The sequence below is a fragment of the Limanda limanda genome, chromosome 9 (genome assembly GCF_963576545.1).
Source record: "Limanda limanda chromosome 9, fLimLim1.1, whole genome shotgun sequence".
Lineage (NCBI taxonomy): Eukaryota > Metazoa > Chordata > Actinopteri > Pleuronectiformes > Pleuronectidae > Limanda > Limanda limanda.
Genome location: NC_083644.1, coordinates 23,144,753 through 23,167,963, shown reverse-complemented (window position 1 = coordinate 23,167,963; position 23,211 = coordinate 23,144,753). Strand labels below are relative to the sequence as shown.

The 23,211-nt window shown below is 43.2% G+C and overlaps 2 protein-coding genes across 2 annotated transcripts in view; one reads left to right on the top strand and one right to left on the bottom strand.

The window, feature by feature from the left end:
- Positions 1-578: 578 nt before the first annotated feature.
- Positions 579-1,238, bottom strand: LOC133011114 (putative claudin-24). The gene has a single exon (XM_061078817.1). It carries the CDS (start codon positions 1,236-1,238, stop codon positions 579-581), a length of 660 nt encoding a protein of 219 aa, XP_060934800.1.
- Positions 1,239-5,604: 4,366 nt separating this feature from the next.
- wwc3 (WWC family member 3) overlaps positions 5,605-23,211 on the top strand; it is a 29,868-nt gene continuing 12,261 nt past the window's right edge. The window contains exons 1-5 of the mRNA XM_061077985.1: positions 5,605-5,769; positions 17,908-18,017; positions 18,217-18,417; positions 19,832-19,908; positions 21,095-21,174. Coding sequence (XP_060933968.1) covers positions 5,621-5,769; positions 17,908-18,017; positions 18,217-18,417; positions 19,832-19,908; positions 21,095-21,174 — 617 coding nt within the window. The 5' untranslated portion in view covers positions 5,605-5,620. The remainder of the gene's footprint in view (positions 5,770-17,907; positions 18,018-18,216; positions 18,418-19,831; positions 19,909-21,094; positions 21,175-23,211) is intronic.

The following is a 23,211-nucleotide window of genomic DNA, read 5'->3' as shown; positions in this document are numbered from 1 at the left end:
AACTGAGGACAAGCTTAAGCAACTTTTTCATCTCACCGATTTTAGAGGTGATTATTTTCAGGACTAACAAACAGAGAGTGCAATACTTGAGCAAAAAAATGACATTTTTAATGGAAACAAGAAACAAGGTCTTTACATGAATCATCACATGAACAATGTGTGCTGCCTTTATGTTTTAGTATGAAGAATAACTTACAATCACAGCATTTTAAAAGCTAAACTTTCTTGTGAATCAGGCTACGTTTGTCTTTGCTGGTGTTGATCGGAGAAAGTTTCTGAAGCAGTCACAGAGTAAGGAATATAAAGTATCTTATAAAACATATCTTTAAAAAAATATTCATTTTTACTGGTCACAGCAGGTTGTCTTAGAATCGTATGTTTGATTGTGCGGGTGAGTCATTGGAAGTAGCTGAAATGAGGCCGAAGTTTCACAAAACCTTTGAAGCAACTCCTATGCGGTGATGTAAAACCAGATGTGAAGATTATTGTTTTGAAGCTGTTTGAATGAAGTGCAGTTCTACGGGGGATTGTGTTGTGCTGTCAGTCTCTAAGCAGGTCAATCTATGATGGACGATCCCTCAAACGTACTCGGTGCGCTTCCTGAAGTTAATGTCCGTACTCATCACCTGGTACCGTCGCTGCTGCGCCGGCTGAGGCTCCACCTGTGAGCACCAGCATGAGGTGACCAGGAGCAGCCCGGCCACTATGAGGAGAAATCCTCCCACCCAGCCACAGAACAGGGCATCTCCAAACTCCCATCTTGGCACAACATCGGGTACTTTATCGTCAAAGAAATGGATGACGGCTAAATGGGCCATGTAGGAGACCGGGATCAGACACAGCACTCCAGAGACCATCCCCAGCAGCCCTCCCACAGTGGTCAGAGTCCTCTTGGTTCGACAGCCTCTACCTTCTTTACAGATGTTGACCAGGTACAGCCCAGGTATAGCTACCAGGATTCCAAGCATGCCCACAACGAGGGATGCACACATGAGGATGCGGGCCAGCTTGATGTCACTGGAGAGGCCCAGCAGGCTGTCATAAGCCCGGCACTCCATGCCCCCGACGTCCTGGACCACGCAGGTCTCCCACAGGCCCAGCTCGTAGCTCTCCACCGGCAGCAGGGCGGTGGACATGGTCAGCCACTGTGGTAAGATAGTGGTGCTCAGAGCACACAGCCAAGCTCCAACAAAGACCAGCATCCCCAGCAGCTCCAAAGCGCAGGCACACGTGTCCATCACTGTCTCTCTGTCCTCCACACTTGACGGAGCCTCAAGAGTCCTTCTTCTCTGGAGAGGCCTGTTGATGTCCAGCCGGGACAGACGCTGCTCACGGTACCTGATGATTGGAGTTGACTGCTCGGTCTCTGAACTCGGAGCTGTTTCACAAACAGTTCCCACTCAGAGGAGCACACGTCTTGCGTTGCTGGGTGGAGAGGGGGGCCTGTTGGGGCCCTCCCCTTTGTGGTCCTTCTGCTCCTCTGCTGTGCCAATGGGCAGCAGAGGCAGAGACGACTGGGCAGCCTCAAGATCATAATGCTTCTTTCTGTGATAGCAGGCCCCAAGGGATGTCATTACATGTAGACAGGATATTTATGTTTTATGAAAAAAGTCAGTTTTTGCATCCTGTATGTCCTCAGAGACTCAGTGCAAAAACAAACTAGAATGGCAGAGTGTTTACCTCCACCAAGGCCCAGCAGTACCCTCATGAAACCTAATCTAAAGTCACGAGATCCTGGATTTGTTTGGGATCTGAACCAAACTGCCAACACTCTTAAATACCAGTCCCCTAAACATGACTGAATTTGAAAATCATTATTTTTTTTCACTAAGATACTTGAATTATTCTCAGAGAAAACAAGGATAATGTTGAAAAACTCACGATGCTAAGGAAAGTTAACAACATTCCTGGATCCACAATCTGATCCAGATCTGCACCAAAATTGAAGTGGTTCTTGATTGACCTATACCACATCCTTTCATCAATTTTCTTGATAATTAATTCAGTAGTTTTCGCATAATCCTGCTAACTAACTAACTAACAAACAAGACATATATAAAGACATTTATAAGCTTTATTGACTAGTTTAAAAACAAATAAACATGTGTAGTACAGCAGGTTTTTATTAATGTACGAATGCCAGACAAAGATGAGCTTCTGATAAACTGAGCTGCCTCCAGAGCCAGACATTAAACAAAACCTCCTGATTTGAAACTGTGTGATATGATGAGGACTTTGTCTCACACTTGTGCATGAAAACACTAATGTTAGTGCAATCTTCAATGTGGAAATGCTCCAGGCTCTTAATTGATTTATTGTCTGTGAAATAAAGTGATGCAAGGCAAATAAGAGCAGCTCCATGAATATTGGAGATTTCAAGATTTGTTCATATATGTTTATAAGATAATAATGTGACTTTTTTCATGTTCATCGGTTTGGTGTAGCTGTGCCACAGTCAGGCCTCCTGCTGCATGTGACTGAAAGAGAATCGACAGTGCAGCTTATTGTGGCTCTCCTATGAACACAGCACAGCCTGTGGGAAATGGACGTAGGAGGCTATAGATCAAAGCTGTGATGAGAGAAACTGGTTCCCAGCCACACACACACGTACACGCACACACACATACACACACACACATACAGAAACACACACAGACACACACACACACACACACAAGAGACACACACACAAACAAAAATGCACAGATAAAATCCCCAGCCTGCTAAACTCCTCCTCCTCTGGAGCAGAAAACGCTCAGCTGACTGAAGAGACGTCAGGACAAAGACTCTACGTTTGTTCGGCTGCACACATGCACACCCGCAGTCTGGTGTTCTGGTGTGTGAGTCTGCAGCAGCGGTGCATGTGTCTGGTGCACTGGGGGCCGAATAATGCCAAATTCCACCAGTAAGAAAAAAAACTGCCTTCAACTCCAGAAGAGCATCTCCACAGTGACACAGACATGAGGATCAAGATCACAAATTCGAGCTCAGTGGAACTTGATTTTCAAGTCACAATGAATTGTAAGTGCACCAGAGGCTTCAAGTGAGGAAATACAGTAAACAAAGTCAGTGTTGTTGCAGTGCCTACAGGTCACAGATAGAGGGAGACAAAGATCCTGCCTCACACATACACAGTGCATGTGTAACAAATATGAATGCGTCTATTTCCTCCTCTGTTCCGACAAGATGTCCAATACTTGAGTATCATGCTTTAACTCAACAGAACAGCTACTGATACACATGTTTTTAAAACAAAACAAGGGGACTTTAAAACTTTCTCAGCATGTCCAACTTCAACTTTGTTACCAGTAGGGTTGGGAAAATAAAATAAAAAGGTATCATAACCGACATTTATAACCTCTCACCGATGTTATTGAAGTTTTCTGGAAGCTGGTGAAAGGAGAACTCAGGAAGCAGCTGACGTTTTATGCAGAAGAGTTTAATGTAGAGTTGATTCATCAAGGAGACCAGAAGGTGGAACAATAAACAAACGCTAACAGAGTAACAAGAGCAATTGTCACCCCCTTGTCTGAAGATGTCTCCCACAGAATCTCCCTCTACTTGCGTCACCCATTCCAACAGCACATCCGTGAAAGCCTAGAATTGCTGTCACTCTCTATGTTACATGTAGGTGTTGGCATACTACTGGATAGTTAAGTATGCATTCCTAAATCACATTGTGTCATTACGTCCTGCCACTGGTGAAATACGCAAAAAGGTTGAAGATGGTGCCTCTCTGTCTGAGCATCTGAGTTAGATATGAGAGTCCCTAAGTGTAGACACTACAATGTACTGTTGGTTGGCCCTTTATCTATAACCTGACCTTTGGTAATGCTAAGAGAGAGAAGGGAGTGTGTGTGGATTAAGACAGGCACTGTTCTCCTGTACAGATAAAATGTAATACCCAATATACATAATATAAAGTGGCATATACAGTAATGTGTGAGGATGGTCACAAATTCCTTTACTTAATCTTAATTCAGTTAATACTTTCCCCAATGCGTGCATTCATGAGCTGCCTAGCAGCGGCGACCCAGGTACCCTGTACCGTGCTGTATTACCAGAGGTGTAAAAAGTACTGAAATATTATACTCAAGTAAAAGTACCTTTACTTTGCTGAAATTTTACTTAGGTACAAGTAAAATTACCCATCTGTGAGTAATCTACTTAAGTAAAAGTAAAAAGTAGTTCATTTAAAATGTACTTTAAGTAAAAGTTACTTAGGTACTTCCAACAACTTGATGGGGGCCGCTCCTATACAGTGCAAAAAAGGACAAGGGGTCATAAATCCAATCCAAAAACAGTTATTTTTAATTAAAGGAGAATCTTTACAAATATAAGTGCAATGACATTAAACATGTCAAACATTAAACATTTAACATGTCAACACAACATTTAAGATATTTTGGGAGGACATGTCAAGACATGAACCACATGACCTTGCCTTGAACTATGTTTTTTTTTTACTCAGTAACGGATGTAATTTCCAATCTAGCGAAGTACAATACTTCAGTCAAAATCTACTTAAATAAAAGTAAAATTATCCATTTCAAAAACTACTCAAAAAATTACAAAGTACACGAAAAAACTACTCAATTACAGTAACATGAGTAAATGTAATTCGTTACTTTACACCTCTGTGTATTACCCTGGTATGCCCCCCCCCCCCCCCCCACACTCTTTACTTTACACCAGAACCTCTTATTTCGGTTCCGCGTAGACCACCTCCTCCGAAAGACACAGCCCCTGCATTCAGTTCACCTTAATGAACCAGGAATTCTGCAAGAATGTTAGACATATCATTGGCCCCTCTGTGGCCCCTTTACAGCCCCATGAATGTAAAAAATCTTAGGACCGCCACTGCCACACAGTGAACACTTTGAAAACAACCTGGCCGCGGTGCAAACCCAGTTGAGTCTGTGGTGGACACCAGGTGGCGCTGCTGTGCCGCTGATACAACCCTGCAGTCACGATTAAACCACTGTATCAGCTTTAATGATCTAAATTAAAAGTTTGACAGGTTTAAACTGCTGAACCGGTTTCAGTCTCAAACACAACTCATCTCATGTTTAATGTGTGGTTGGTTTGTTCACCTGGATCCACAGGTGGAGGTTCTCTCAGTGAGCCGCGGCGTTAAACCTGCAGCGGGGGACATGTGTCAGATTCCAACCTGGCCGTGGCAGTGTATGAAACCCGGTGTTACAGTGTAATGAAGCTGTGGAGCTGTGACGCGTCGCCATTGGACGGAGCTGCTGTGTCGTACGTCCGACCACTTATGCAAATCCGCTCTTCCCGAATATGGACACGGAGGAATGAAGTATGGAGGAGGAGGCGAACATGGAGGACCGAGGACCGTGAGAGCGCCGCGGGGCCGTGAGACGGGTTTTTCGGGGGGTTCGTCGGGAGAAGAGCGGATGTACCTCCGGCGGAACTTCTCAGCGCACGAGCTCGGCGGAAAGTTAGTGTTTTGTTGAGCGGAGGGAGTGCGTCGAGGCGGGAGGGGGGGGTGTAATGCGGTGAAGAGAAGAGCGAGTCCTGCTCTTCTCCTCGGCGGGGGGACTACACGGCGGGGCGGGGGGCTCGCGGCACGGGGGTCGTGCCCTCTCACCATCCCGACGCCATGCCGTGGGTCAGCGGGGGGGGCACCCGGAGGGACAGCTCGGAGCTGCCGCTGCCCGCGGGCTGGGAGGAAGCCCGGGACTACGATGGCCGAGTGTTCTTCATCGACCACAACACCCGGCAGACTTCGTGGATCGACCCCCGAGATAGGTACGTGAGGCCCGGGAGTGGTGGGATCACACACACACACACACACACACACACAGAGTAAGATTATTACAACAGGACCCCCGCTCACTAACACACCACCCGGCTGGAGGAGGAGATGTCAGGGCGGCTACAAGTGAAGGAACCAGTTTAGTTGAGTTTAGTTTCCAGGGCTGTTGTGGATCCCGGAGCCAGATGAACCAGCTGAGATCTGGCAGCAGATGATCGAGGCCTCCCCCCCATGTCCCCCCCCACCTCCTCCACAAGTTCCCATGCAGAGACGGGACGTGACGCCCCCGGTCCCTCAGCCACCAGCTGCTCCGGCCACCACTGTCCCAACATGGCTCCTCTAAACCCTGAAACATCACGGTTCTCCTCCTGTGTAGCAGTGACCCGGGGTGAGACAGCAGCAGCCCTCGGTCTTTCCGGTTTGGTGTGTGTCATGAGGATGGGTTCGATCAGCTCCCTGTGCTCACACTGCTCACCTGGGTCTCCTCATGATCTCTCTCCTCCTCCAGAGAGAGGAAACCTACATGTCTGCAGACCTCAGTGATCCACACTCATCACGGAGCTCCGCAGATTTATGACTTCCAGTGACCTGAAACATTCCTGGTTCACACACACCTAACACAGAGACCTATTGTTACACAGCTCCCCTTTCCTTCTCACACACACACACACACACACACACACACACACACACACACACACACACACACACACACACACACACACACACACCCTGGAGCCCTAACACATCTCTGAAGTCTCTGCTCCATTCTGCCTCAAAAATCCTCTCAAAATGACCCTCAGTGTGTGTGTGTGTGTGAGTCTCTTGCTGCATTTGAGAATGGAGAGTGTAGCACAGGCGATAAACTCCAACTCCCAGAAATCTCTGTGGAAAAATGTGAGGAATGCTCGCTGGGCCACTGGGAAAAGCTGCAAGGATGTGCTTTCTGTGTGGGACTGGGACATCAGCAGCCCAGGAACAGGCTCAATCAGGCATTCGGAGCCGACTCTGTGAGATTACTGGGAATTATTTGAACTAGGCTGCATTAAGAGGGGGGGGGGGGGAGGCAGAAATCCACAAAAACAACACTCCCAAGTATGGAGCGGGGACACCAGTTGCAGTCCGAGTTTCCATCTGAGTAAACCAGTCTGCTGGTTGCTGCACACGGCTCAGTTTAAAGCAGCTTTCTTGCAGTCGGCTCCAACAGTAGGAATGTAGTAGCTGCATGTAATCTAGATAAGAGAAACCTGATTTCCTTCAAGGCCCCCTCCTCCCAGCAAGTTGATGAACCATTGTTGGGTGAAGCTGATAGCAGTCGTGAGCGTTTGAAGGGGGAACTGTGAGGTTTTGTGTTTGCATGACAAAAGAACATTCTCAGCATTTATTCTGGTGCTGCTCACTGCTCAGTGAGTTATAGGTAAATCCAGATCAGAGGAATGTCTGTCACCACCTGATACTGTCTTTCCTATAGATCACGTTACTGCACGGCAGTAAAAGATGGCTTTCTGCTAACATCCAACAGATACAAAAAGGTGTCGGTTGTTCTTTCCGCCTCGCTGCACTAATGTACAGTAGTTCCTTCAATCCACTGCAATTAAATGGCCGGTTCGGATGACCCTTGGGGATGGGGAGGGCAGGAGAAGAGCGATAAATGTATTAATGATCTTAATGGTTTCATACTTGTCCTCGTCAAAGCACATTGTGAAAGCTGCTCTGTTTAAGTACAACACAAATCAAAGGCTTACAGGTGAGGATAGTTGTCTGGTATCGGCCATATGTTATTATAGGCCTGAATTATCATGAGTAACTGGCTTTAACCTGGCATGACGTTCTGCTCCACAGAGACTTGAGAGAAGCCACAAAGTCATCGGGATTAGATTCCTCAGATGTGTCAGAAAAAAAGAATAAAATGTAGTCAGGCACTGTGGACAGTAATATTTAAATACCAGTGAGGACTGAGGTGATCTACTTACGATACCACCATATTCTGTCCTGCCACAGTTTTGTCATAAATCCAAAAAAGCCTGTTACACTTCTAATAACAACATGTGATGTCTAATTTGGTGTTTTGCTCTGTTACTGCATAGTATGTCCGTGTGCTCCCTCATCTACTCGTGCCATCATCCATAAAGTTGTCACTGTCCACGCAGACAGTCAGACATCATATTTACAGCTGCAGTTGTGTGTTTCCCATAAGTAGCATGCAATGCAGTTCTCCCTCTCTCACGCTCTGGTTCGTGTACCTGTCACTCACTGTTATTATTACCATCAGCCTCCAAAAATTCCATATACGTCGAGCTGTAGAAAATATTTTGAAAATGCTGATTGGCATTCCCCGAAACCTAAGATCACGTTTTTAAATATCTTTTAATGTCAGACCAACACTTTACTGTTTTACCACAAATATTCACATTTTGTGGTATCATTGTTAAATAACGGGCATCAACACATACCAATATTAATTTCAAGCAGTTAAAACCTGTGGATCAGTTGGAAAATGTTGCCCTGTCTGTGTTTGTTGGACCATGATGTTTTATGTTGGAGACTATGACATAACCAGTGTAAAACTAGCCTTATTTGGCAAGGATCAAACTGTCATATTTTGGCCATAATGTGGTCTGTGTATGAAGAGGAACAGCTGCCTCAGGACCCCCCCTTCAACTCCTGATTTGAAAAACCTCAGGTACTAACATCCTGTGACCTGTCGTGTCCGCACACCCTACAGCGAGCTCTGCTGATCCCCAGAGAGGCAACTTGGCGCCAAATTATTGCCTGATCTCTAAAACACAAGAGGCATTGAGCTGAAACATAATTGTCAGGGATGAACATGAAATGGTGTAACGGCGCTCCATATCGGCCAGAGTTCATGTTCTCTGCTGCTGCTTCACCGGCGTCTGCACGCGGGAGAGGGGCTGGATGGAGCTGTTCTGGTTAGGTGACAGCGTGTAGTGAGAAATTCGATGGGTGTGTGAAATGCTGTGGAGCATCTATCGGTCAACACATGGCTGGCACCAATGCAGAAGAGCAGAATCTTGTGTTTATCTTTAGCCTGACGTGACACAACTTTAAAGATAAAAATGTAGGGGTAGAATAAAGCTCTTCAAACATTTCTCTTTGTAAACAGTCTCCATCCACTCATCCTGGTTTTCAGTCCCCCTGGCTGATGAACATGTCTTGGAGGACGGTGGACACCCTGACCAGCTCGGGGCGGCCCTGCCAGCTCCTGCAGATAAGCCCAGTCGCTCTGTGGGGCTTTTTTGTTACAGTGGAATGAGCGTTATGTTAGGCATGCCTACGCTAATGCCCCGGGGGCTCTGCTCGCTCGCGGCCCCAGACAAAGCAGCAGAAGGGAGGCAGTTCCCACGTGTCTGCCTCCTCCTCTCCATCCTGGGCCCTGTAGGCCTCCTTTATTAGCTCTGTTATGCAACAGTCATGGCCGGCCTGCCGCTCAGCAAAGGGAGGCCTTTATACTTGGTCACAAAGCACACCAAATTCAATTATTCTGGAAAGGGTGAGCTGTGTTTCCAGCACCGAAAGGTTATTCACATGCGCTGAACCCCGCTGTTATTTTGCTTCCCCCAGTGTTTTCATTATGATGGCTCTTTTTTGTCTTTTGGTGGGGGGAGGTTGCGAACATGCCATTGCTTGATCCGGTGTCATTTTGCCGTATGTGTTTTCTGTGTTCTTTTTCACCAGCAGACAATGTGCTTGTCTTCAGATTTCACCTAGCTCCCTTTAAAGAAAGTTCAAACCACTTTCCTGCAGCAGTTAGTGTTACAGGCGTGTCTCCCTCTCGTGTCCAGTTCATCCAGCTGATAACCTGTGTTTCTGGATGATTCATACCAATTAAAACACTTTCTCAATGCTCTGATGCTGCTTTGCATCGGCTCTGTGTGTTGATGGAGCTGAAGCATGTGTAGTCGGCAGTCGGCCGATGTCAATTGTTTGTGTTTAATGTGTATAGTGTGAAGAATGCTACCTAAACAGGACATGCCTAACTCAGCGGAGCAACCTCCAGCTTTAGGCCACCATTGTTTTGTTTTGAGTTTTTTCCAACTATTGTTGACAAGACGGGTGCATCCGGTAAGCTGTGTACATTTCTGTACGTTCCTTCTTCTTGGTATAAATACACTCTAATTCAGCAGCGTTTCATCTTTTCTTGTAGTTTAGTCTGCTGATATTTTTAAGTGACTTCCCTTTCAACTTATTCAGCATTTATTTAACAATAACAAGCATAAACACTCACATGTATAAAAATTACAATAATTATGACTGGTTTGTGGACAATTTAAGTATTTATCAATGTATAGCATTTGTCAACAACTAGAATGGCACTCAGTAGTGTGCAGATCTCCGCCAAGGCCCAACATTCCCCTTGTGAAATCACATTTGGATCCAGATTTTTATTTGTATCTGCGCCAAATTGTACCTAAATATCATAAATATCAGTCCCCTAGATAAGCCTGATATGTTTCATCAAGGTGCATGAACTATTCTCTGAGAAATTAATATGAATATTGAAGAACACAAAAAATGAGTAAAATAATTCCTGGATCGGCTTCCTGATCCTGATCTGCGCCAAAACTAATTGAGTTCTTTCCTGACCCATACCACATCCTTTCACCATGTTTTGTGGTAATTCCTCCTGTATTTCCATCTAACTATCTAACAAACAAACAAACATCAATGAAAACACTACCTCCTTGGCGGAGGTAATTAGGTTAATAGTTGAGACATTTTCTGTTTAAATACCCTGCACCTGCGTTAAGTCTCAGTCATTGACTGTTTATACACCTGCATTGAGTTATAGATACTTAAAGGTTGATTGTGTAGAAGTTTTTGACATCTAGTGGTGAAGTTGCATTTTGCAGCTGAATACCTCTCACCTCACCCTCGCCTACCAAACATTAAGGAGAACCTGTTGCAGCCTTCAGTTGTCCTAAAACTCAAAAGGTGTTAAGTTTGTCCAGTCTGAGCTACTGTAATGAACATGGCGGCCTCCGGAGAGAGAATGCACTCCCGTTTGATGTTGAACACCAGTAATGAACACATTATGTGCTAGGCTACTTCCTTTGGCCAAGCACTCGAACAGCAGTTTCCCCCTGTTTTCATTCATTATTCTAAACTAAGGTAAGCTTTACTGTACAGGCATGAGGGAGAAGGAGAAAGGAGCATTTTTAAAAAGGCTAGTGTAAGAGCTTTGCATTAAGCAACTTTCTTATATTTTGTATTAAAAATGATTATGGTCAAAATGCTATGCTGGCTTTCATGGTGGGTATATGTACCATAAGTATTTCTCAAAATGGCTCTTGTACATTTGAAGAATACGCCGCCAACAAGGTTATGTTTTCAACTGCATTTGTCTGTTTGTTAGAAGAATTAAGCTGACACTACCTGACAGATTACCATGACACTCGGTGGGAGGATGTGGTATGGGTCAGGGGAAATTTGGTTTGGATCCGGAGGCAGATCCAGGATTTTTCCACATTTTCATTGATTTCTCAGACAATAATTAGTGAATCTTGATGAAAAACATCAGATATGTTTAGGAGGCTGTAATCTCTGAGTGGGTGTTCTTTGCGTTATTAAATTCAAAGGGACTGTTTAGCCTTGACGGAGGTTTGTGCTCTTTTGAATGCCATTCTAGTTAAACATGTAGTGCTCTTTTATTTTTGTTATAGTTTGAAATTACTCATGCATGACTTTTCTTTCAGCCCATTTCCCCCTGCTGCTGACAGTTTTACTTTTGGACCCAGCTCTGTTCTGCTCCTGATAAGACGGGCCCTTCCCATGTGTCCAGACGCTGTCTAAATGTGAACCGAGACAGGGATGGTGGTCTACTTATAGAGACCTATTTCTATAAGATTCAGCACAGAATGGGAGAAGCGGGTGTCTGACCGTCTGTCAGTCCGTCAGCTGCTTCAGGCCTCGGTCTGAAACGCAGCACCAGGCCCTCAGAGAGGCTGGACATAAATGACATTCCTCCCAAAGTTGTTTTCACATTTCTTTTTTAACACAGAAAGGAATTTTTAGGCCAACAACACTGGTCTGTTTTTTTCTCAGAGTCTGTGTGTGTGTGTGTTGTCAGCTCCTCAGAGGAGCTAACATTATGGCAAGGAAAACAGGTGACGTTTGTGGTGCATATTGGAGTTAAAATGGGAACATGCAGATTATTCTGTTCTCGCCTCGTGCCTGTCTACAACACTGTTGTCGGCGTCATCACATTTGTTGTTTTTTCGGTCTCATGTGCAATGCTTGTCATCCAGAGGTCAAGCCTCAATTCTTATTTGTAGACCTCAGCAGCTGGTTTACTGGAGCGATAAAAGACCGTCAGTGGTTGGATGAGTTTGTTGATTCCCTTTGAGGCGCGCAGCTCTTCACAGTCTTCCGACGTGGTTGACTCTATCTGGTGGTTTATCACTCCAGTGTTTGGTTTATTTATACAGCGAACAATCACAGTGTTAAACACCAGTGTCAAAAAAGTCATCCCATGTGAACTCCGTCGCTGGGAAACTTACTTTGGGGCTGTGGTGACTACTCGTCTAAATTAACACATTTGATGGTGTAATGGACCACAATCTTAATTTGATTTGAACTGACTGAACTGTATTAAAGACAGCAGCAGCAGCAGGAGCGTCTTGGATTTGTGTTGGGAGCTTCAGAACATGTGGCGGTCACTTCTTAGTGAGCTCATTGTGGGCAAGCTGAAGGATAGTAACCCATATCCAGAGTATTAAAACTCACCTTCTGTAATTGAATGTAACAATGAATATTGTTTTGACAAAATATGTTTTTTGGCACATTCTAATTGTTGTGGTTGAGAAACAAAGGCCGAGGGGTCTGCTTGGGATGACCAGACCAGACGAGGTCCAAGACTCCAGTTTCACATGCCTTTCCAATGCAGCCCGTCGCCAGGCGAAGGGGTGGGGGGGTCGGCTACAGATAGAAATATCCTCTGGGACAATTCAGGATGGCACAGATTATTCTAGAATTAGCGAATGTCTTTGACAACTAAATATATTTTTGCTGGGAAGTTGCGAGACACAAAAAGGCCCAGCAGCATTTCAGTCCTCCACAGCTGAACATACTTGTCATTCTGTTGGTCTATTTAAGATATCTGTCTCATTTTCTGTTTCCTTTCATACTGGAAGAGGATACTGGAGAGTCTGTGTAAAATTGTACCTCAAAACTTCAGCTCTTAAACCAAATTCATTTTCTATTGGCAGAGAGGCTCAATCAATTAAAAGATCATATTAATACAATGTATTTATCCCAAATTTAAAGATATTGTACTTTGCATTCCAGCATACTAATGAAAGTATTCGGGCAGTGTCTTTAATTCTGATAGCATCTGGTCATAAACCAGATGACCAGATGGTTTATGACAAACAACCGGACTGTTTGAACGAATTGAGCTATCAATAATCAAAAGGATAACCAAAGTTTAGGGGAATCACGAATGTCCAACAGTTCTTGAGATATTTCAGTCTGGACCAAAGTGGTGGACCAACTGAGCCACAGACTGACGTCTCATCCAGAGGACCATGCAGCCAGCAGAGCTGAAAACTCCGTAACAGTCACAGCCAGCACCTGCTGCAGACATACAGTAATTCTATAGGAGCTCCGTCATAATCTTACAGCAATAGAGTTATCATAGAAATTAGTTTTTTGCCTTACACAGCAGAGCTAGGATGTTGGTTTGGAGCGGCAAAGTTAACTATGAATTTAATGTAAACTAATGTGTTCTTAAAAGGTGTTATTGGATGGATACATAGATTTGCTTACTGAAAAATTTCCAACCCAACATTTTTGGCAGTATCAGAGGCATTTAGGATGCTAGTATCAGAACATCTCTAGCAGTGTTAGATGTGCCTTAAACTCAGTTGGGGAAATAAATATTGTTGACAGACAGTTCAGGGCCACTGTGTCAGGTCTAACAGGAATGTGATATGATTATTTTTCTCTCCGAGCCGCTCTCAGGGAAAACACGCGTTGATGGTAATGATCATAAAAATGAGTTATGCTTTTCTGCAGAGTGCAGATTTCATTCAGTTCAAAGGGTTCCATCAAAAACACTCGTAAACCAAGTGTGACTCCTTGTAGTTTTACGATAATTTGGCGGCGTCCTCCTCACTCTCTAAATGTGTGTCAGATCCCTCCTCTCCTGCTCTGTGTATCCTCCTCTCTGTGAGTCTGCTGTGCTGTGCAGCGGTCAGAGTCTCCCAAGACATGACTCGGAACAACAGAGGCTGCTGTCACAAGACTGCATAACAAACCAAACATTCACATATTGGGATTCAGATCTGCAAGAGGACATGTTTTTCCGTGTGTTTCTCTCTTTCTCTGTCCCTGGAGAGGTCGAAGAGCAGCTCAGGACTAAACTCCCACTGACGTCACTTCCAGAGTTTTCTTTGTGGCCTCCTCTCTGTGTTTTTACAACCATGTTAGCTCAATCAAATATATATCAGAACGTCTGAATACAGCTATAATTCTTTACCTTTAGTCATTATTTACACAAAAACCAACAACAAAGGTGTAGCTGCCTCCTCTAAGTGTTTTTTAAGTGTTTACAAATGCATGTAGTGTCGGGACGTATGTTTACTTTAAACAAACACTTGAAGCCAGAGAAGGCGTGGAGTGTGCTGGTGTTTGCCTTGTCCGTGTGCTTGGCTGCACACGGCTCATGTGAGAGTCCTTTTTACACACTGTCACCAAGCCGCTGACCGTCTGCAGACGTGTGTGCTCAATCTGTGCTTGTATTAACAGATCTTTTTTGGGGGAATATGAGGGTCTTTGTCAGGGTCATTATCAGTGCTTTTCTAGAAAGAAGGGGTGTGTGACGTGGAGATGTAGAACTATGGTTCCCCAAGACGACTCTAATGGATCCTAAAACAAAACCAATAGACCATAATATTAATCAGTTTGTTGCAAAAGCTAGAATGGCTGCCCTCGTGAAACTACATTTACATTCACTATATCCAGATTTTTAATATGATCTGCACCAAATTGCTCATACTCATCAAGATCCATGAGTTATTCCCGTCAACATGGTTAAAACTAAAAACAAAGAAAATGGATCTGCTCCTTTATCTGAATCCACCCCAAAGTTCAATGGTTTCTTTCTTGGTCCATGTCCCATTCTTTGTGGATATCCATTTAGTAGTTTGTGGCAAAATCGTGCTGACACACAAACAACCACACACTAAAAAAAACAACCAATGGACAAGGGTGAAAGTATAACCTCCTTGGCTGAGGTAACGATAATTTTTGCAGTTCAGAAATCTTTTTTACTTACCATAACTACAAGGCAAATTAATGTCACTCACATGAAACCACCTCTATGAATGTGTCCTGTCACTGGGGATTATATCCTCTACAGTATTTGATCTAATTCAATGAGAGAATGTAGTCAAACTTATCTAATCATTAATTGATTTACCACAATATCTCAGTCTGTGGATTCTCTCAAAATACCTTGATCCATGTCAAGCATAGTTCAAGAGTTCTAACATGAGGATAGGAATTATATCCTGAAAAATTGAAAATAGTTTCGGGCGCCCTAATTTCTCACCTGTGTTTGTGCGCCATGGACTGAGGCTTGAGTCCTTCCGCATGTTTTCCCTGCTCTCTCTCGCCCAAGGTTGGTAGTAATCTGTCCAGTAGTTTTTGTCTTCTCTTGCTAACTAACAAACAGACTTAAATGAAACCATAACCTCCTTGGTAGAGCTAACAAACAACCATCGGTGACAACATGATCTCCATGGTGGATGTAAATAGACTAGAATTAAAGTCCTGCCATACATGCAAAACTGCAGGTCAGTGTTGTAGGCTTTGGAATTTTCCAAAAATGTGTGAAATGCAAAGGGAGTTTATTGAATTTGAGGCATTGTTGAAGGCCTTTTTTACGAGCCTATGTGATTCATCATCAGCCAAGACTCTGTTCAGCACATCCTAATAGCCTGGAAAGTGCTTAGAAAGGCTTTTCCGAGTGTTTCCAGAGAGGAGGAACATGTTCTGTGTTTCTAGTGTTAGTGGCATTTGGCGCTGACATGGAGTGAAGTTTGTCCTGAGCGGCTCCGGAGAGCAGAGCTGCTGCCGCTGCGTCTGTCTCCTGAGGAATGTGCTGCAGAATACCTCAGCTTCTCTCTTGGGGCCATCCCCTCATTGTATGCAATAGCTCACCAGGATCAGGCCTCGTGCACTGTCTGCATTGTGAGCATACTGTTGAGGACAGGGTCACTGCCCCTGCACCCTCCACCCTTTTTTTCTGCGTTGATTGATGGTAATCAGACAGTGCGGCCAGTGGACCCACTGGTTCACAGCTCACTGATATGTGGAGATTAGTAGAGTTAGTTATGTGTCAGCCTGATGTCATAAGCGCTGCCCTGTCATAGTCAATGTTATAGCCTGACATAGTGTGTACTGATGAGGCCTGCATCCACACAAATGGTTTATTAATCATTACACGTTACAAGTTCAGCCGGCAAATTCAAGCTTTGGCACAGTAAATAACATTTTCAAGAATTTCCTTTGGCCAAATTTAAATCTGAACAGACTTTATATATGAGTTTGATTAATGAGATTATCTGCCCTTCACAGGAGAGAGCAGCAGTTACAACTGAACGGCTGCACTTGAGAAAAAAACATTTAAATCATGGATGTATTAAGAAAAATGTTCAAGTTTAGTCTACAAATTTATATATTGAAAAATTTGATATTAATATAGTTTAACCTCACTTAACCACTGATCACACTATAGTCAAAATAGTATTGCAGTTGCTGTTAGTCTGCTAAGCTAACATTAGGTTAACTATCCAGCTTGTCGGTTTAGCTTTTTTTTAATTATTTTTTTATTTTATCTGTCATGTTGTGATCACACATATAATTATATTACTAGTTGTATTTGTATCAATATAATTTTCATCAATATGCATTTTGCACGGTGAGAAGGTATAACACGTTATTGATCGACCTCAGTTTTTCAAAATGTTTTGCTGTTTATCGAGTGTTTGTCGTTCTTTGCTCATAAATAAGAGTTTAAAACCACAGCTTTCACTCAGGAGCAAAAACCAGTCTCTAAACTTAAAATAAATAATATTAATGTGATATTTATCCTGATAATTATTTATATTGACTGAACATTTTGTCTTAATGGACCTTTTCGCCATATTATCCAGATGGTCCAGGATCCTGCTTTGTGTGACAGCCAAAGTGTGAAAGTCCTTATGGGTATTATTAATAGTTTAGAAGGTGTGAACACTTTATTTATATGTAAAGTCTATGGAAAGGTTGGTGTCCTGATCACCTGAACCGATGTGGTTCTTCTCTGAGCAGCACTTAGATAAAAATCTTTAACCTTGTGAATCTGACAGACACTTGGCTCTGTCCAAGCATGTTACATTTTCTATTATATTATCTCTTTTTTATCTTTTTTTGAAATTTGTATCTCTTTATCTGCTCACTTTTTTGTTGCTGTAAGTTTATTTTCGTCCGACCAGTATATTTCTAATGATAACTGACAATTTATTGGGGTATTAAAAGCACACGAAATGTCACACGTGTTGGAATAGGAGATAAGCGTTTTAGTCAATTTCAGAAATTGCGTAAACATAAGTTATCTTTGTTCATTCAAAGTTTTAGGCCTCGTTCCTTGTTTGAGTTTGTGCTGTGAGACAAAAGCAGGTCCAGAAGAAATAATTTTTAGAACAAATGTTTGCATTTTGCTTCTTTCTCCTTGATTAGCATAGAAAACATATATTATAAACATGACAAATGAGGCACAGCAGAGCGCTAACAAGGAAAATGACACAATGTGGGAAATGGGAAACCACAGCTCTGTATAATAATAAGAATTTAGTAGATTTCAACTGTCTTCCTGTAAATCCACTGATGCTGTATAGTTTAATTATCAGTACTACATCATAGTTTTTATGGGTGCTATTAGCTTTGATTTATATTGATGAAGATAATGATAATGGTTCCACTACGATGAAAAAGAAAAGGCGAGTTTTGAGTCCCTGTCAGGGAAAGCATTATGTTGCACATACTTTTTTATTTGTGAGGCTGATATTAAAGTGGATGTCCATTCCTTGGGGTTACTGTTGCACTCAATTGATTTTAAATCATTTCAGGATCACTAAACCACTGACGTTTGCCGATTGTGTTGGAGATGAACTGCCTCTCGGGTGGGAGGAAGTTTACGACCAGCAAGTGGGAGTTTACTACATCGACCACATCAACAGTGAGTACAGTGTTTGAATACAGAAATATCATCACATAGGGCATGGAGTCTGTGTTTTAATTTGTTCTTATGTGGTGTACTGAGTCGTTTTATCTCAAAGAGGACACAACAGCACTTTCAGGCATTTCAGATTTTTATTATCACAGGTCTTCACAGAAATATTGGCCTGTTAATCACCTTTGTCGCGTTCTGCTGTCAGAGACCACCCAGATAGAGAACCCGCGGACTCAATGGCGGCAGGAGCAGGAGCGCATGCTGAAGGAGTACCTTGTGGTGGCCCAGGAGGCCCTCAAAGCCAAGAAGGAGATGTACCTGGTCAAGCAGCAGCGTTTGGAGCTGGCTCAGCAGGAAATGTTGCTCTTCCACGAGCTCTCCGAGGACAACCGCTCCATCACCAGCAGTAAGGCTTTATTCACACTATGCTATGTTTTCGTTTTAAAACTCTGCTGGGGTCCACACTACTCCAGAGTTTCAGAGCTGCAAAAATGCTGCTAGCACCGTTTTAGATTGAAAACTATGGCACACTATTGTAGTCTGGACGAGCACAAATGGAGATGTTTGGAAATGTTGACAGACTCGCACAGCCGCCTGCCGATTAGGTATTTTCTGTCACAATGTAGCCATTGCTGATTCGTCAGGCTCCTATCACATGACCCCTATCTGGAAGAAGACAACCAGTATGAGCCTTGGCTACCAGTATAGAAAACAAAATAGATAATCAATCACAATCCATTAGTGAATCGAGCTCACTTGTATCGCACCTTTCAAACAAATCCATTGAAGGACAAAGTGCGTTACAAGCGATTGACAAAATGTTGAAAAAGGATTCTTCCGCTCAGAAGCCAGTGAACTCATAACTGTTAAAGATAACAAAGTAAATGATAATAAATATTGAAATGTAAATTAAAAAAAAGATAGAAGAAATAATAAGAAGAAAGAAATTATAAAATATATATTTAAAAAAGATATCATAATAAATATAACCAGTGTAAATTCTAAAGAGCCATAAAAATTACAAAACACTACATGAAAGCCAGGCTGAAAAGATGGGTTTTTAGTTTACATTCTTAAATATCTACATTTCCACCCCCCCTTTAGATCCTCTGGAAGGCGGTTACAGACCCTGTTGTCTTTTCTAACAGCTGTTGTGTAGGGAAATTCTGAAATTTACAACGATACAATGTGTAGGAGACCAGATATTATTTGAGCAATCTGAGACAATTCCTATGTCCAGTGGGATGCCTTCCAGTTCATACCGGCATGCTCATGCCCAGTGTAAGTGAGTGGTCACATGATTTACCTTTTCAGACGTGTTAGTATCATTGAAACTGATATGAAGCCAAAACGCTTGGACAGCGATCGTTTGAAAACACAGTTGTATGGATGTAGCCTAAGACACTAATGTCACACTCGGGCACACAACTCTACAGTTTCATTATCAAAGAAAGAGAGATGATGGATGAGAGAGGTGTTAACTGGAAGACTCCTTTAAAAACAATATACATTTATATCAGCTGACCTAAATTTCTGGCCTGGACATGGAACAGTATATTGTTGATGTCCCTTCAGGAACTTGTGGGGGATGTTCCTGCTTCACCCCACCCTCCCTTTAATCACCTCCACCCAGTTTGCCCTCCTGACTCCAGCCAGCTGTCTCACACAAAGTGTCCTAGGGGTGTTTACAGCCAGTGAGGGCGTGAGGAGAGGACACTGATTCTCCCCTTCAGCTCTTACTATACCATGTTCACTTTAAAATCATCACTATTCACTACCTGCTAATCACCCTTTGTCCTTCTCTTGTTATGTGTTCACAGCGCTCTCCGGCTCGTCCTCAAACGCGAAATACGACCCTGACCAAATAAAAGTGGAAATAGCTTGTAGACGAGAGCGGGTAAGTCATTATCGGAGGAGAACAATGGGCTGCAGCGAGGGGCCCTTTTGGGCAGAAAGGGGGCCGGGGTGTGGCCCCTACAGGATACTGTGGCTCTGGCTTGGGGCCTCGGGAGGATGAGGATGAGATCACCATCAAAGGGTCAGGCAGAGGCTACTCACATGACCAAGTTGGACATTTCTCTGAGATCAGTCATATGGGTGAGGGTGTTTCCTGGATCAGCGACATTTGTCCCTCAGGAGCTGTTCTGAAAAGATGAATCAGACTTGATCGTAATGGTACAATAGAAATCTGTTCAATGGAACAATTCAGAGCCAGTGTTTTATAACCTCTTAATCTTATGATGATTATTTATTCATAATTCATTTTCATTCAACAAATCCTAGAACTGTTGTACGTCATGTTTCCACAAAACATGGGGCGTAGCTTCCACGAGAGGGTCGATTGGAGCGGGCTGGATGTATCTGTTGAATTTGTACAGTCTGACCTGCTCTTACTATCTTTTCCAGTATTACCAACCCTAGCTTTAACATCAGCATGTTAGCTATGACTCTGTATGTTTGCATGTTAACATTAGCACGTAGCTCAAAGGCCACATACTCTTAATATTGTTTATATTCGCCTGGCAGTTATAAATGTATGACACATTAAGTCAAATATATGTAAAATTATGTATAACATAATGAAATTGATGCAAAACTGTTTAGAAACTTACAACAAAGAACATATTAAAACATTTTGTTTTATTTTTCATTCATAAAACAATATTATTATTATTATATTATGGTGGCATCCCTGATGAATGATTATCTTAAACTTTAAGGAAATCTTCAGAGCCACAGACATGAGGAGTAAATTGAATTTGATGTGTGAAACTAGAAGATTGCTCCTGCAATGTCAACAATAGACAACACTGATTTATCCTCATCTCTTTTTTAAGATTCTGTAATAACATAGCATTTCAGTGTTTTTGCAAACTTAAACCCAAATTTGAAATATTCTCAGAGGACAAAAGCCTCAATGTGTGAGATCCAGTGTATGTTGACGTGCATGTTCATCTCTGTATTAACATTGCCAGACATTCCTGTATGTTAATAGTCATGACTAAGCACTTTTGGCTGGTAGTGGTGGTAAGAGAAGCCCATTGTGCGCCATGCTAACGCCGTGCTGGGCCTTGTGTCCGCAGCTCTCCAGACTGAAGCAGGAGCTGGCCCAGGTGAAGCAGGAGCTGCAGTATAAGGAAATGGGAGTGGAGACCCTGCAGGAGTGAGTGTTCCTCTGCCGCTATGTGTCCCAGTCCCACCCTTCCTCCCATGGCTGTTGCCCCCCACCCAGTGGCCTGTTCCCTTTTTTGTATTCCCTCTCGCCTTCAGTCTCGTCCTTTCTCTTCTAACTCCAACTTTTGTGTTTTTCTTTTTCTTCTGTACGTGCCTTCATGTGCTCATCCAAATTATTTCATGTTGTATAACCAGGTTATGTTTAGTCTTCACCCTTTTGAAATTATTTCCCATGGTTTACAATTATAATTTAGTATATATATTGAAACTGTTAGGCATTATTTAGAAAATTATAAAGATTTGGTTCAAAAAGCTTTTTGAAATTACAGGATAGTAATGGAATAATCAGGAGATAATCTTCTGTTTGTTCGGATGCAGTTCGCCCTTTGCCTTTAGTTTGTGTTGGTATTTAAACACACACACACACACACGCACACACACACACAAACACACAGTGCCTTTCTGTGCTGGGAACATTTGAGAGCAGTTCCAATGTTAGAAATAGTTGCTCCACCTCTCAAAGTTAAAAAAAAAAAGAGAGAGAGAGAGTGTGTTTGAGAAAAGGCAAATGGAGGGAGTTTTTTGATGGAAAAGGGGACTCCACCTCAGGAAGAGGATGCACCAGTGGAGTGCAGGGAGCCAAGGCTCGGCCTGGAGAGGAAGTTGCTCCATGGAGAGGGGAGGGGAGGGGGGGGGGGGCGGAGGGGGGGAGGTGTGGTCTCGAGAACAGTTTAAAAAAACACTGAGATATCTGGCAGTGAATTCCTCTGCACTTCCTGAGTCCTGGCAAAGAGTCTCTTATCTCTTAGGTAATACACAACTCGAGTGATTCCCAGAATAGCCAGAAGAATACACAGCTTGCAGAAAACATGAACGCATCCTCCTCTCAAATGTTTTCGCCTGTGTGTGTGTGTACAAGCTTGTATTTGTGTTTATGCCTATGATTGCCTGTGTGTGTGTGTGTGTGTGTTTGTGTGTGTGTGTGTGTGTGTTTGTGTGTGTGTGTGTGTGTGGCCTATTGTTTCTCCTGGGTTGGTTTTTGCCTAGTACGTTTGAGGCCAGTAGGGACCTTGTGTTTTTTGTTTTTTGTCCTTCTTTCAATCTCAGTTGTTGTCAGCAACAAAGCTAATTGTTCTCCACGCCACGACACATCAGAAAAAGCAAATGAGCAGTTTCTAATGTCATCAACAATTTACCTCGCTTATTGTCACAGATTGAACAAAATAATTCAGGAGTTGGAGTCAGGAGTTTATCTCTTTTGGACAGTTTGACGTTTGAGCATCTTTTCTGCCTCCATTCTACCTCATCTTGACCAACCAAGTTTCTCAAATGCTCAGACACTTCACATACTTTCAGTTATTAGACTTTGTCAATAGCAAACACCTCAACTGGTGTTAACTGGGCCCTAATCATGGCAAATATATTGTTTGTTTAGAAATAGTAAAAGCATATTTACTACTTTACAGTACACAGGGTGGGGGCCTCAATACAGGCAGGCACTGACAGGGTGGTTAGTGCCTTTTTTTTTTGCTAAGCACATAAACTCCCAGGCCCTGCCAATAGGGGTAGGGGGAACAAAGCAGGACTTGTTTTGGGAGGAAGAGGCAGGGTCGAGTAGATGAACAGTACCTGCTGTTGAAAGAGAGTGAAGGAAGCGGGCTGCGGTGGGAGCGGGGGCCACGTGCCCGGCCCAGTGATGGAGGAGGCACCATGCCACACTCCTCCATCCCGCAACCAACCAACCAAACAGACTCCCCTGCTCCTCCTCCGCACACAGACACTGAAAAACACAGGTTCTGATCAAAGCAGTCGAGCAAACTGGTTTCGTTGATTCGTTATTAATTTCCTAATCAATACACTGTTTAATCCTCTTGTGAGTGGATTGTTAAACTTTAGATTTGTCTTTGCTGACACTTGATACCAGGGGTTTAGAGTTGGATTTCACCTTTAGCCTTTGAAAGCAGCACTAAAAGCCCTGAAACAATGTCTCAGCATGTGCAAACAGAGATTATCATTCACACTTGCC

What these genes read in the sequence shown, in the direction of transcription:
- LOC133011114 (XM_061078817.1), bottom strand. Translation starts at nt 1,238, where the DNA reads ATGGACACGTGTGCCTGCGCTTTGGAGCTGCTGGGGATGCTGGTCTTT.